The sequence below is a fragment of the Phocoena phocoena genome, chromosome 15 (genome assembly GCF_963924675.1).
Source record: "Phocoena phocoena chromosome 15, mPhoPho1.1, whole genome shotgun sequence".
Lineage (NCBI taxonomy): Eukaryota > Metazoa > Chordata > Mammalia > Artiodactyla > Phocoenidae > Phocoena > Phocoena phocoena.
In genome coordinates, this window is record NC_089233.1 from 52,533,873 (window position 1) to 52,548,776 (window position 14,904).

The window sequence follows — 14,904 nt, forward strand, 5'->3', positions numbered from 1 at the left end:
TGCTCTCTTCTGATTCTCCTCCCTCCTCACTGGCTGTTCTTTCTCAGTCTCTCTCTCTCTCTCTCTTTCTTTTTATTGTGGCAAAATATATATACCATAAAATTTATCATTTTAATGGTTGTCAAGTGATGCAGTTTACTGACATTAATTTAGATTGTTGCACAATATCACCACCATTTATCTACAGAGCCTTTCATCGTCTCAAACTGAAATTCTGTCCCCAGTAAACAGTAACGCCCCCTACCCACTGCCCCCAGCCCCAGAAACCACCATTCTCCTTTCTGCTCTATGGATTTGAGTACTCTAGCTGCCTCATATAAGTGGAATCACATAATGTTTGTCATTTTGTGTCTGGCTTATTTTACTTAGCATACTTTCTCCTAGGTTTACCCATGTTGTAGCCTGTGTTAAAATTTCATTCATTTTTAAGGCTGAATAATATTCCATTTTATGTATCTAGTACATTTTGTATATCTATTCATCTACTGATTGACATTTGGGTTTTTTCACCTTTTGGTCATTGTAAGTAATGTTACTATGAACACGGATATACAAGTATCTTTAAGGTTCCTGCTTTCCATTCTTTGGGGGAATATACCAGTCTCAGTCTCTTTTATTGGTTCCTCCTCATCTCCTCAAAGTCTAAATGCTGGCGGTCCCAGGGTTTAGATATCAGAACTTTCTTGGACACCTACGTTCCTTAGGAGACCTCCCTTGGCCTTGAGCTTTAAAGAATCAAAGTTATTTATAACTCCATGGCCATTTCCCCTGACCTCCAGATTTGTAGATCCAAATATGATATCAGATAGAAGTCTAATAGGCATCTCAAACTTTAAATATCCAAAAACCAAGCTGAATTTTTCTGTTTAAATGTGCTTCTTCCTTCCCATCTCAGGATATGGCAACTCAATTCTCCCACTTTCCCAGGTCAAAGCACTCAGAGTTGTTCTTGAATCCTTTCTTTTCCCCATACTTCCCATCCAATGCATTGACAAATCCTGTGGTTCTGCCTTTAAAACATATTCAGATTTTGGTGTTTTTCTACACCTTTTGGTCAAAATTCATCATCAACACTGACCAGGATATTTGCAACAGCCATTTAGTTGGTCTCCCTGCTTTTTTCTTTGTCCTCTGTGGTCTGTTCTCAAGGCTGTGGCCAGTGATGCTTTTAAAAGCTAGGTCAGATCTTTGTCTCTCCTCTGCTCAGAACATTCAGATCCTTTCCCATGTCTCTCAGAGGAAAAGCCAAAATCATCAGCATGGCCTATGAAGCCCAAAATAATGTGGCCCTTAGCCACCTCTCTGACTTTCACCTTTCTTTGCTGCACTCCACTGTAGCCACACTGGCCTCATATTTGTTCTTCAAATATGCCAAACTTGTTCCTACCTCAGGGCCTTTGCTCTTGCTGTGCCCTCTCTGCCTGGAATGCTTCTCCTTCTCTTAATTCATGTCTCTGCTTATATGATCTCATCTTATCAAGAGAACTTACTCACTAGGGCTCAATAAAACAAGAAGCCTCTTTATCACTCATGGTCTATGGTCTCCTGTCCTTGTTTTATTTGTCTCTGTGGGACTTATCAGTTATGTTTCCCTCACCCAGAGCAGTGCTGGAGGCAGCCTGCTCACAGGGCTGAAGGCTGTGGTGTACACTGCTTTCCAACTCTCGGTAATGTCAGAGTGTGGTTTGAAACCCATCAGGTTCGGAATATTCACCCAAAGGAAACCAGGAAACACAACAAACCAGGGATTTCCTTCCCTCCTTCCCTCCTTCCCTCCATCTCCCTTCCTTCCTTCCTTCCTTCCTTCCTTCCTTCCTTCCTTCCCTCCTTCCTTCCTCCCCTCCATCTCCCTCCCTCCCTCCTTCCTTCCTTCCTTCTTTCTCCACTCCCTCCCTTCCTTCCTTCCTTCCTTTTTCTTTCTTTCTCTCTCTTTTTTTGAAAGTCAGTTTACCACTACCACCTCTTCCCTACTCCGAAAAGGAATGTTAGATGAGAACAGAATTATTTGTCTTTTTTGTTCATTGCTGTTTTTCTAGTGCCCAGAACAGTGCCTGGCAGAAACAGGTACTCAATGTCGTCAAAACAATGATGAAATTGAAAAACCATCATTTTTATATAAGGATTAGGAAAACAAAACCTGTTCAGCTTTTAAAATTTAGTTTTACTCTAATCTACCTTATGTGATTGTGGTGATATTATATACAGATTTCCCCCATTATCGAAAAGTAGAGCACCCCTGTGAAAGTTTTCACAAGCTGAAATGGCATAAAGTGAAGAAGCAATTACCTTAGGGCACATCTTGCTAAGGGAGGCACAAAATAAACTGAGAAAAAGCATAGATGCTCACAGACACGGCACAAAGCTGGGGTGGCTTGATGCTGAGTACCGTTCCCAGGAAAGGAGCTTGGCGGTGCCCCGCTCAAGGCTTACCTCTAGAAGCGCTCCTCTGCCGCAGACAAAAGCTGAATGCTATTTTTCTGCTTTTCGCCATATTTTGTAAAAGTGAAAATCCTCTTCAGATTTCTTTCATTTAGCTAAAACACATACTAATGTAGGCCTTTTGATAAAAATGCAGTGGTGTAAAGTGAACTTTCGAAAAGTAGGGAGTACCTGTACCACCTAGAATTTAATTGTGACCTGGATATATACAAGGTATTTGTGTTCAAATTAATATCACACACTTGAAATACACTGCCTTTTACCGATAGGAGGAACTAGGTAATTGTCAGTTAAGCAAAAGAAGCAGTTTTCTTTGCACAAAATACAGTTTGAAAGTACTACCATAGACATATTTTTTAGTGATACTGCTGCATGCATATGGAGACTTGATCATGGACTAAAATCTGGGAGGGCCTCTGTAACTGTGGTATTACCTCCTCAGGAATCCAAAGCAAACCTAGAACTTTCAAGAAGTTCATATGAAAAATTTGACATGTCTTTCTTCTTTTCTTTTCTTTTTGTTTGCATAAGACCTTATCTTGGTTCAAATGTTACCTGACTTTTTTTCTTAAGTTCACCTGATTTGCTATGACCAAAGTAAGAAGTTTTAGGTCATGTAAACCTGCTGGACATGTTTTATAATCTGTAAGATGGAGTGCCTTGGCTTGATTAACTGCCCTTAAAAGTTGGAATCAATACTTAACAAGACTTACACACCTAAAATCCTGTGCTTCCCCGACACCCATTTCATAGATGAGGAAGTAGAGGCACAGATAGAAAGATCAACTTAACCTCGTTAATGGCAGAGTGGGCACCCAAAACCACATCTCCACTTTCTTAGTCCCATCTACTTTTCAACATTCCTAAGGATGAAATAATTCCTAAGAATCCTGAAGATAAAGAAACTATCTTTATCAGAAATGCATTCAGAAATGCTGCTGAAAACTTTCTGGGATAGCCTATAGAAAAAATACACTTCTTGTTGTGTTCTAGAACATACACTCACACACACAAAAAAAAGTATCAGAAAACTTGCTCTGCACAAGACACTGATATTTTTCATTCTAGTTAGGCCTAATTCATTTTGTTAATGCTATGTCACTAACAGATCAGAAACCACAGCGATAAACACTCCTTTTAAAAGCAAAGATCCTGTTGAAATGAAGATCCAGAGAGCATGTGTATATGGCATAGACAAGATGTATATAACACAGAACCTTTCTCTTTACATGTGCTTCATAAACCTGGAGGCGGGAGGGGGGACGGCAAGGTAGGGAAGGTGGAAGGGGAGACAACGGAGAGAGCAAGAAAGGAAACATAAATACATTTTAGATTTCAAAGGATAAGATTTTTTTACTGTGATTTTTCCTTTTGGATAAAAATCTCCCAATTTCTCTCCAGTGAGAAATTTCAAAACTGATAACTTGAACAAAAGCTGTGTACAGAAAAGCAGATCTGGAATCGTATGCATTGCGTTGGGAGTCTACATTTAAAATTCATTAATGGGGCAACACGTAGAAGCTTTTTCATGTCCTATAAATGTTATTTCAAATCACAGCAGGCATAGAAAACAGTTCATCTTCAACTAGATTGTGAATTTTTATATAATGAGATGCTGTGAAAAACAAAAATAATATGAATACACAGATAAATATTTGCAGGGTGCCTGGGTGTTTTGATAAATAGTATCTGCTCCACACATGTTCCGCCTTCCTCTCTGATCTATAAGCCCCCGCAGAAAGTCTTCCACTCAATCTGTCTTCATATTACATTGCCTTCTTGTCCTAAGTCCCCAAGCTTTTCTCACTCCATATCGGTTGGTGTCTTTACACTTTGTAATTGTCCTGCTGCTTCTGTTCTAGCCAACACAATGGTCCCCTCTTATTTAGTTTTCCTCCTCCGGTCCATATGCCCCCTTCTATGAGGTGGCTATGCTGCAATCATTCTGGAATACTCTGGAGGAAACTAGCTTCTCTTTTGGTTCCTGCCACATAGAACTGCTGCCACGTGGGAAGCTGGGAGCTGCCAGGGATGGTGTGCAGAGGTGGCCACCATGGGGACCCTGAGGATGGAAAGGGAATCCCCTCCAGCACCTTGGAAGCAGTTTGGTGAGAGAAAGAGGCACCTATTCTTTGGTGACAATTTTTTGAGCAGCTGAATGTGACTTCATCTAAACCCAGAAATTCCACTGAATTGTTCAATACATTCCAATCATTTTTTAATAAATTATCTTTTTATTTATCCAATTCAAGCCAAGGTTTTCTTTTGCAACTTAAAGATTTTAGAACTGGCATTAATACCTAATTCTTTCTTGCCTGTCCATCCACCAAGCCCCTTTCAGCCAAGCCCCTGCTCCAATCTCTCTTTATAACAGCAACTTTTCCAAGTTGAGTGAAATGAATCTGACTTCCTGAAAATCTGAATTGTAATTTTAATAATAATAAATACAAAACTAATGATGATAATACCAACAACAGTGGCTACTACTGAATGGGTGCTTACTATATAGTGGTGATGAGTTCAGGCAGCAGTGTTCAAATTTTGTGGCAAATTTACTTTTCAAAACCCTGATGCCACATTGCACATTTAATTAGATTCTTGTAGCATCTCTGGAAGTAGACAACAAGAATCAGCCTTTTTTTAAAGCTCTCCAGGTAATTCTACAAGCTCTTAAATTTGAGAACTTCTCTGCTAAATCTTTGCCAATGAATTATTTTATTTAATCCTTACAGCAATGATATGAAGTAGTCATTTATTATTAATAGCATTAGTATTATCACTATTTAGCCAGCGAGGAAGAAGTCTCAGGAATTTCACACAGGTAACATGTGACAGAATCCGGCTTTGAAAATATTAAAATAGATTGAGGTGCTTGAACCCCAGCAGGGAATAGGAAGTGAAAAAAAACCAAGAACATGGATAGTCCACAGAGAAAGCAAATCTTAGTGGAAAAAAACAGTAAAAGCCAGAGCACTCTGAGTGTTGAAATCTGTCCTCAATAGAAGCCTTTTAGAATCTAATAGTGGTTTATCAACTGAGCAGAGTACACATCCTAGTTCTGTTCATTTCTCATCATTCAACAGACATTTATCAAACCACGTACGCAAATGAAACACTTAACTGATAAGCAGGCTGTGGGCTGCAGTAAAAGAGTCAAACCTGAAAGCCAGTCTCCATGTGTCAGAAGAATTGACTTGAATTCCCTAAGTCCAGAAACAAAGGGGGTCTGATAGAGGGTAGGCAACTGTCTTTAACCAATACTGACAATGAAACTTCAAGTTAGGCCAATAAACTTGCGTTGAAAGACAAACTTTATAACTGTTATCAATACAGTTCTCAGAACTATCCACAACAGGCTTACATGAAACCTGGCTGAAATGTTGTTGAGAGAAGAAGAAAAAAATTTGTTTTCTACCCTGAAAATTGAACAATTTTGAATCATCAACAAAGCATTAAAGATGATAAGCTTGATATAAAACCAAAAGACCAAACCAATGAAATATCATTGTATTACTAAGAGATGAATGTAAATAATGGGCCGTTTTCACATGAAACACTTATAGAAACCCTCTTGAAAATAATTCTGATTTTTCTCTCTTTTCATTTTCCACATTTTCCTGTAGATCATCTTAACCCCTTCAGCCATAAAAGCAGTATTTGCCTGTTTGCTCTATGACAAAATTTGCCAGCAACTACTGCACTGTTAGGTATCTGAAGAATAATCATTGTAGGTGACTTTTTCCCTTCCTGCATCTCCACAGCAACAGCTAATTTTTGATGTCAAAGAAAGTGTTTTGACTTTTTAAGGAATAAAACAAAAGTTGCAGGTAGATACTCAAATAGAAAATCGCTAGTTTTATATCAATTATGGAAGGAGGCAAGAGTCCCTGAATGGCACCTGTACTTCCCTATTTGCCAATATTCTCTGTGCTACAGAAGTCTTTAAAGTACTAAAACTTAAATAAAGAGCAGTTTCCCACTTTGATGGCAAGTCAACACATCTTGCTACTATACCCTACCAGACAATCTAAATTTTTAAAATATATGTATGTTTTATTCAATAATTTTTTTTGGCCATACCGCATGGCATGCGGGATCTTAGTTACCCGACCAGGGAATGAACCCATGCCCCCTGCAGTGGAAGCACAGAGTCTTAACCACTGGACAGCCAGGGAAGTCCCATATTCAACATTTTTAAACCATCTTCCAAAACTAAATAAACTGCAAACACTGCTTTAGATATTTCTTCAGTAAGTTTTTCAAACCCAAGCTAGTTGACATTCCACATAACTGATCCCAAAGTCTGCGGGTGTTCACTAGGAACATCTGCAGAAAGATCTGACACTCTCTGGCTTTATGGATGGAATGATTCCAACTGCAAAGCATTTGAGCTAAAGGGTCTTGTTTATCTGTCTAAAAGGTTAGTTCACGTATGCTCACGAGGCTCAAGGAATTTTTCAAATACTTTTAAGCACGTTTTGAATATTTAGAATTACCCAGTAACTCTGGCATTGCTTTTTTTTTTTTTTTTCCAAAACAAAAATAAGATTTGAGGGCATAAAGCAAGCCCCATGTCCAACTGCCTCTATATTTGCTCGTTGTTTCCGTCTTTTAACAAAAATGGTAGTGTTTAGAGCATACTGGTCTCTGAAAGGACTGGCTGTTTTATTGCGTTTTATAACATCTACAACAGAGAAACTTTTAACTGGGGCAATTAATTGATACCAGGACACAGCTAAATAATCAAGGCAGCAGCTGGTGTGCATACTACACTCCACTTCCTACCTTGGGAGCCTTGGCGTGTTTCCCACATCTGGCATCTTTGACAAGGCTGAGATCTAACAGCTCCGTCTCCTGGAAGGCAAAAATGTGAAATCGTTAAGCATACACACAGATCTTTTTTCTTTGTTTTATAGCATTGACATCACTTTAAAAAATAATATTATCTTAAGACTTGCCTGAAAATTTCTCTGCTGTTGGGATATTTTTCCTCTTACATGCATTGCCTATCGATCAAATTGGAATGGAAACAAAAAGATAGCTACCTGCTAGTTCTTCAGTTTTATATATATATATATATCATAATACATTTTGAAATGTATAATACGTGTGGTTTGGGTCCTCAGCCTATCCTACAAGCCATTCCTAAGTCATGATGAATCAGGCCTTCCTGTTCCCTTGTTGAAAAATAATCCTGAGAGTCACTCTGAGTGTAGGTGAGGATTTGTGAGCGGGGTGGGGGATTAGGATGGGGAAGTGGAAGGAGGTGCTCCCCTCAGCTCACAGGATACCCAGCCCACCTGGCCAAGGTAAAGACGCAGACCTGCCTCCCCTACCTGCACCCCAGCCTTTTGCACACATCCCTTATGCCCTGATCTTTTCATTTATTCATTATATATTATTGAACACCTATAACATGCAAGTTACTCTAGGGTACAAGACATATAAGATATGGCTGCATAGGGGCTCCCCTGGTGGCGCAGTGGTTGAGAGTCCGCCTGCTGATGCAGAGGACACGGGTTCATGCCCCGGTCTGGGAAGATTCCACATGCCGCGGAGCGGCTGGGCCCGTGAGCCATGGCCGCTAAGCCTGCGCGTCTGGAGCCTGTGCTTCGCAACGGGAGAGGCCACAACAGTGAGAGGCCCGCATACCGCAAAAAAAAAAATAAAAAAAAAGATATGGCTGCTTCTCTGGATGGACCTGTGGAGTAAAGTGTACACATAAGACAAGGGAGAGCATGCTAATGCCAACTTTAAAGTTAACTGCTGGGGTGGGGGGGTGCGGTCAACAGAGAAAAGATCATTTTTCCCTGAGAGGCTCAGAAAAAAGTCTGTGGAGCACAGAGAAGAGAAGTGGGGAGGGAAGGGGCTCACCCAGCTGGAGTGTACCACATGAGCAAATATCCAGACAAGAGAGGACCAGAGGTTTGGGCAGAACCTTGAGGTCTTCATGGCCCTTAGGGCTCAGAGCAGGAGAATAATGCATGGGAAGCAGGTGGGAAGAAGAGGGGGATAAGGGGGCATCCAAGAGTGAGGAAGACCACAAGGGAAGGCACAGTGGCAGTGGGGGAGGGGATCCACATGGTCGACATTCAGAATTCCATATGCTGAACATATGAAGAAAAATCATGGGAGATGAGACCAGAAAGGGATTTGGGCAAAAGGATGGAAACCCTGAAAGTCTGGCTAAGGGCACTGAGCCATGAAATTTGGGACACACACGTCACCGAGTTATCCGGTGAACTCTGTCACCAGCCAGATGAGACTGTGGTGCAATAAGCAGAGCCATCCAACCTGTTTTCTAGAGAAGGAGCCAGTGGGATTCAGGCATCTACTCCCATCTCCCAGCGGAAGGAACTGCATCTGGACAGGAGTGGCTATAATTTCTCATAGGCCCCAACATCTACAAGGACTGGCGCCATGGGTTCCCAGACAATTCCTTCAAACAGCTGCCCCTGATTCCAAATGTTTGGTGAAAAATGGTCTGATTATTTTCCTGAACCTAAGGTTGATTTCATGATTGCAGCATAATAAGGGTCAAAGATGAGATGGAATCTCTCCACTGGGGTGCAAACCACACAGCAGGTCCAATAGAACACCTGGCCCCGCACACCTCTCTGTGGGCTGCAGGGAGGACAGGAAACAGCGCCTTCTCTTCTTTTGCTCACACTGGCCTTGTAAGTTTGCTTTCCCCCATTTTAGTGAATTCCTTAACCCATTCTCTATTGTGCATGACTCTGTGGAAACCCTCCCAAACCCTGGGGTGTGATAGGTAGCAACCCAGCAAGGATCCTGCAAGACAGAGTAGCAGGTGCCATGGTTCCCCCAAGGATGCACCATCCGCAATATCAAAGGTCACCTAGTGAGTGTTAGAAACCAATGGTATCAACTGCTGGACTCAAGGCCTCACTTAGGCAAATGCATACAAAGCATTCAGATGTGAAGAAGTGGAGCATTTGGCCCAGGTTTCTTCATCTCCATGGCAATGGCAGCAAAAACATTTGTTGAAAGAGGAGTAACAGAAAGAGAACCAAGCTTGACGAAGCTTAATCTAGAAGACCAGAACTGAGTAGAGTGTTGAAAGACCGGAGACCAAATGAGGGTAGAGGTACTGGGGACAAAGATGAGAGTGATGATAAGGAGGTAGAGTTGACTAAAGGAAAGACAGGAGGCATCTACAGCTCTAGGGGTTCCAGCTTCCTCGCTGGGGCTTGGAAGTTTGGGCAAAATGATACTGCATTTTGGAGATGCTGGCTTGAGGGCTTTATCCAAGTGGAAATACCAGTCATTAATTCAGTCGAGCATTACTTATTGAATGCTGCAATGTGTTAGGTACAGGCTAGGTACTGAGGAATGATATCTCAAAATACAAAGAGGAGCTCATGCACAAAGCTAATGATTATACTCTAAAGGAGACATTTCAAAGTGCACTGCAGACATGGACTACAAAGGGCTATGGCATCTTTTCAGCTGATGCGCAAGGAGGAAAAGGAGTTTGCCAGCCTTATAATTCTGTGTGTTTGGTGGGGAGGGTTCCAGGGAGAGGAAACAGCAGTTACAAATGCACAGAGTCAGGAGTCCTGTGCAGAAAACAAGTCACTCTGGACACACAGCAGAAGCTCATGGAGAGTTATCAGTCACTTCTGAACTTAGCAGTCGTTATCTGCACGTCCGCTTTGTAATTATTCATAAAACATTGACATGTATGTTTGATGGTTTGATGCACTTTTCCATAAACGTGGCATGATGTTTTATATATATGCAGAATAAAAATCACGCACACATACACAGTACATTTACCTAATTGTATAACATTTTCTATTCAAGGAAATTCCAGTTGAATAAACAATAGACTTAAACTTTACTTATTTGTTTTTATACACAAAGCCCAAACTGAGTTCACAAGGAAATAGACCTTAGCAGGCAGCATTCTATAGACTTTTCTATTACAGATCATGAACGCTGTTTTCTACTTCCAGCTCAAGAGGAAACATTCATTTTCCAAGTCACAGGGTGGGTAGTTAGCGCCAGCTGCCCTAGGTTTTCATTCTGATACCACAGCGACTCTGGAGCTCGTGTAAAATTGTGCGTGCAGGAAAACCACCGCAGGGCACTCTCAGTGTGGGTAATGTGGCATAGGAAAGACCCAGGTGGAAATCTATCCACGGACTCATTCGGTTAGAAAGCCATGATCAAAATAGTCTCCCACTTCTATTAACACACAACAGCCACCCCTCTGGGACTTAACTACATCCTATTTGCTCCTCCACTAAAAAGAAAATGAGGAACTCAATGCATGGGACCACAAAAATGTTACTTGTGTCATTAAAACTTTTCTAGGTTAATTTTCTTGTGTTAATAGTTTTAACATCCCACTTGCATGATGAGAAAGCAGGAAAATGGTCCCTTTCTCAATTCATTTAAGAGTTACTGTTTTCCAGTTTACGGGATTTACTATTCCTTTGCTCTTTTCTTTAAGAAAGGGAGGCCCCGTGATTTTTAAGTGGAAAACCTGGGTTTGAGGAAGGGCCCTAAAATTAACTAGTCATGTATTTGGCCAATTATCAGACCACACTTAGCATTAATTGTATCATCTATAAAATAAGTATGATAATACTTTCTATATCAGTGGTTCTCAAAGGCTGCACTGGAGTCACCTAGAATACCTGTTAAAACATAAATTGGCTGAGCACCATCCATCAGAGTTTCTGGTTCAGCGGGACTGGGACAGGCCTGAGGATCTGCATCTCTCAGGTGATGCTGTTGCCACTGGTCCATGGAGCATACTGAAAAGCACTGATGTACTAATTCATAGGGTTGTTATTATAAGGCTTTTTAGATGAACATGATTGATAAAACTATACACTACTTATACTATGTTGTATGACGAACTTAAAACAGTCATTTCTTTATATAGGGAACTGTCAAATAAAAATTTTATACCTACTGAATGCAAAAGTGTGCCTAATGGTGAATAACCTAGGCTCAGATTTGACTTAATTAAACATAAACTATCGAATGACAAATGCCACTAACTCCTATTCTAATGTGTCCTTAGCATTAAATTTTACTCTGTAGAATAAATGCCTCTGTTCAGAAATTCAAGCAATCATTGAAATTGTTTTATTTTTGTTGAAAATGCTACACTATATATCTTTTGTGTTATACTTCATAACATTAGAGACATTTAGAAAAGTGAAAGGAGGAAATTTGTTCTCTCTTGCCTCTAAGCCCATCCAACAAGGAAAGGATATTGGGGTGCCCAAAGCCCTGTGGGCTACCTGAACCAGCAAAGGAAGAATGAACTAACAGAAACCCTTTATTTCCAAGGCCCACAATGGCCCCTGCAAAGCTTGGAGGCCACATTCCTAGGACCCCCGATGCATGCCCTGAAGTGTGGACAGATGTGTCTTCTCTCTAGGTCAGTATGGACAAAAGTGAATTAACAGTAATCAGGGATTTACTTTTGATAGTTTGAATGAGTGATGAGAAAACTGAGACAGACGAGCTAAGGGAAGACGAAATTATCTCTGATGTTTACTATTCAGCAGAAGGATTTCAATCCATCAGCCACCAACACACTGTGAAATAGATGATCCATGAAATGCACTGAAAACTCAAGAATACAATTTAAAACTCAACCCTCTTCCAGAATACCAGTTTCTGTGCATTGTCACCAAATTCCATTTGTCACCTATTATAATAATGTGCTTCAAGTTCACACAATATATAATCAGAGCAGCGATTACAGTCATAAACATTACACAGGGAAGATATTAATGGCTGGGTGTGTATACCTCCCCATGTGGTATATTCATTAAGTTGTTCAACCTCAATTTCCCAAAAGTAGAAGACACTAATATGTTTTATTGACTGTCAACACCCCTAAAATGTCCAATGTTTAAACAAAACAACTTTAGAGTCAGTTAATGAAGTGTTTTATTTTAAAGAGAAGCAGATAAAATAGACTCTTTGTTCCTTAACTTGATTCCACTTCTGAGGGAGTGAAAATGTATTTAGTATACCTCTCAAAAAGTCCTTGCACCCTGTTTCACCTGGTCTCTTGTTGTCTTTGTTCCCTAGCCTCGATTCTTCTCTTTCTTTCCCAGTCTGCAATGGAGACTCAGAGTAGGAAACATCCAAGGAAATGAGATGCCCAGGTCATCAATACCAAGCAGCAGAGAAAAAAGAAAGTTGATACATCTGGATTTCTTTATTTAAGAAATTCTAGGTTTAATATGGTGCAAATTTCATAGAACTAGAAGGCAGAACACTTAAGTTGTCTCTCAGAATTATCATTTGTAACCTATGCATTATTAAGCCAGTTACCACAGATGATTGTGCCTTGAATCCTTTTCTGTCAAACAGAGATGCCAACACCAGCAATACCTTTCTCAGTGGGCTGCTGTTCAATCAACTGAGATATTAAACTGAGATCTCCACTTAGCAAGCAGGGAGTCCTGCATACATATACATCCTTATTCTTGTAATAGTTCCCATTCTAAGTGAAAGGGAAAAGACCCCAGTAGAAAAGCCAAAAATGGATAGGTAAAGCATCTAGAAGAAAAGCACAGAATGCAAACAAAGAAACAAACAAAATGTGATATGAAAATCTAGTACTCCAGAGATAGTTCATAAAACAAAATAAGAGAATAAAGTAAGAGGCAACTTGTAGAGGAAACTGGTTTTACTTTTAATGTCACAGTTAAATGCGAAATATCAATAAGACTAATATTTGAAATGGAGAAAAAGCAATGAACTAGTTCATGTGTTATGAACTGTAACTATTGACAGTTTTGAGCTAATAAAATAAAACTGAAAAAATTACTGTAATGAGATAAAAGTTTCCTATCACTAAAAGAGGCAAAGTCAAATAATATAATTAATAATAACAACAGCAATAATACTTTTAACTATTACCAACAGAGAACCAACCATGTGCCGAGAATTGTAAGATAATTCGTACATATTATCTCATCAGTCTTGGCAGCACCACTGTCATGAGTATTATATTCCTCCCCTTTGCTGATGAGAGAACTGACGGAGACCTTCAGTGACAATTTCTAGTCAGTTAAACAACTGCATCAGGAACCCAACATTTTGCCCACCTGTAGCAAGCCGAATTCCAAGCTGGCCATCACGACTCCTGCCCCTGACGTCCATGCCTCTGTGCAATCCCCTCCCACTTAGTGCGGTCAGGACCTGCAGCTTGCTTCTAGACAACAGAGTATGGCAAATGTGATGGACTATTCCTCTCATGACTATGTAACCTTATATGGCAAATGTGAAGGCATCTTGCAGGTGTCATTGAAGTCTCTGAACAGATGACTTAACTTTAACTGAATGAGAGATATCCTGGGTGAGTCTTTCAAAAGAGATCCAGCAGTGAGAGACTCAAAGCAGCAGAGATGCTTACGTGTTGGCTCTGTCCTGTATTGTCTATGAAAAGACAAGTCCTGTAAGAGCTAAGGGCCTCAGTCCTGTGGTGACAAGGAACTGAACTGTGGCAACAACATGAATGAGTTTGGAGGAGGAACTCCAGATCCACAGAACACAGCCCAGTAGACACCTTCACTGCAGCCTGTGAGACCCTAGGCAGGTGAGACCCTAACCCACTTGAAACTGTGAGATAATACATGTGTGTTGTTCCAAGCCACTAAGTTTGTGGTCATTTGTTACGCAGCAATAGATAACTAATACACTACCCCCATTGTTTCCATGTTCTAATGCATTTAATTAAAACGTAAATGACTTTACATATGTTGGCACTCTTCCCAGTATAAAAATGACTGCAATGCTGTAATCTTTTTTGAATATGTCCAACAGGAAACAATTACTGTAATGGAACCACAGACTTTGGGAACTGGGGGAGATTGCAGATAAGGAAACTGAGTCCCAGAGAAAAATATACCCATTGATCAAGATCACTGAGACTCAGTACAGGATAGGAAAAGAATTCATATTCCCCCAGACCGATTTTTTTGCTAAAGAATTATTTTTCAGTATTAATAAAATAGCATGAATATTAACTGAGTGGTACAAACAGAAAAAGAACATTTCTTTGTTCATGTACAAGAAAACAAATATCATGATAAATAGAATGTAACAGTAATTTTAAGAAGCTGTGAGGCTGGGTCCCCACAAGGCAAAGTGAATTGTATTGGCAAATATCTATTTAACTCCTCCTTCGCACATAACCAGCAAGACAGTTCAGCTCCTGGTTATGCAATAGCCAAATTTTCTCCTTCTTACTTCCTTCTTTAGCGCCCTGAGAAACTTTTATGTATTCATCTAATAATAAAAAGTTGCTTAAGTTGAAAGGTAACGCTGCTGAACATAAAATTATGTCCATAGTACCAAACCTTTTATTAAGATATAATGTTAATAAAACTTAATTCTAACAACATGTATGTTTATAACATGATACATTTATAACTCCATGCATGTACGATTGTGGAAGGAAAA

At 40.1% G+C, this 14,904-nt stretch overlaps 1 protein-coding gene across 2 annotated transcripts in view; it reads right to left on the reverse strand.

The window, feature by feature from the left end:
• Positions 1-14,904, reverse strand: part of PLCB1 (phospholipase C beta 1) — a 686,080-nt gene that overhangs the window by 445,381 nt on the left and 225,795 nt on the right. For both annotated transcript variants that reach the window (XM_065892597.1, XM_065892598.1), the window contains exon 3: positions 7,225-7,293. In XM_065892597.1, coding sequence (XP_065748669.1) covers positions 7,225-7,293 — 69 coding nt within the window. The remainder of the gene's footprint in view (positions 1-7,224; positions 7,294-14,904) is intronic.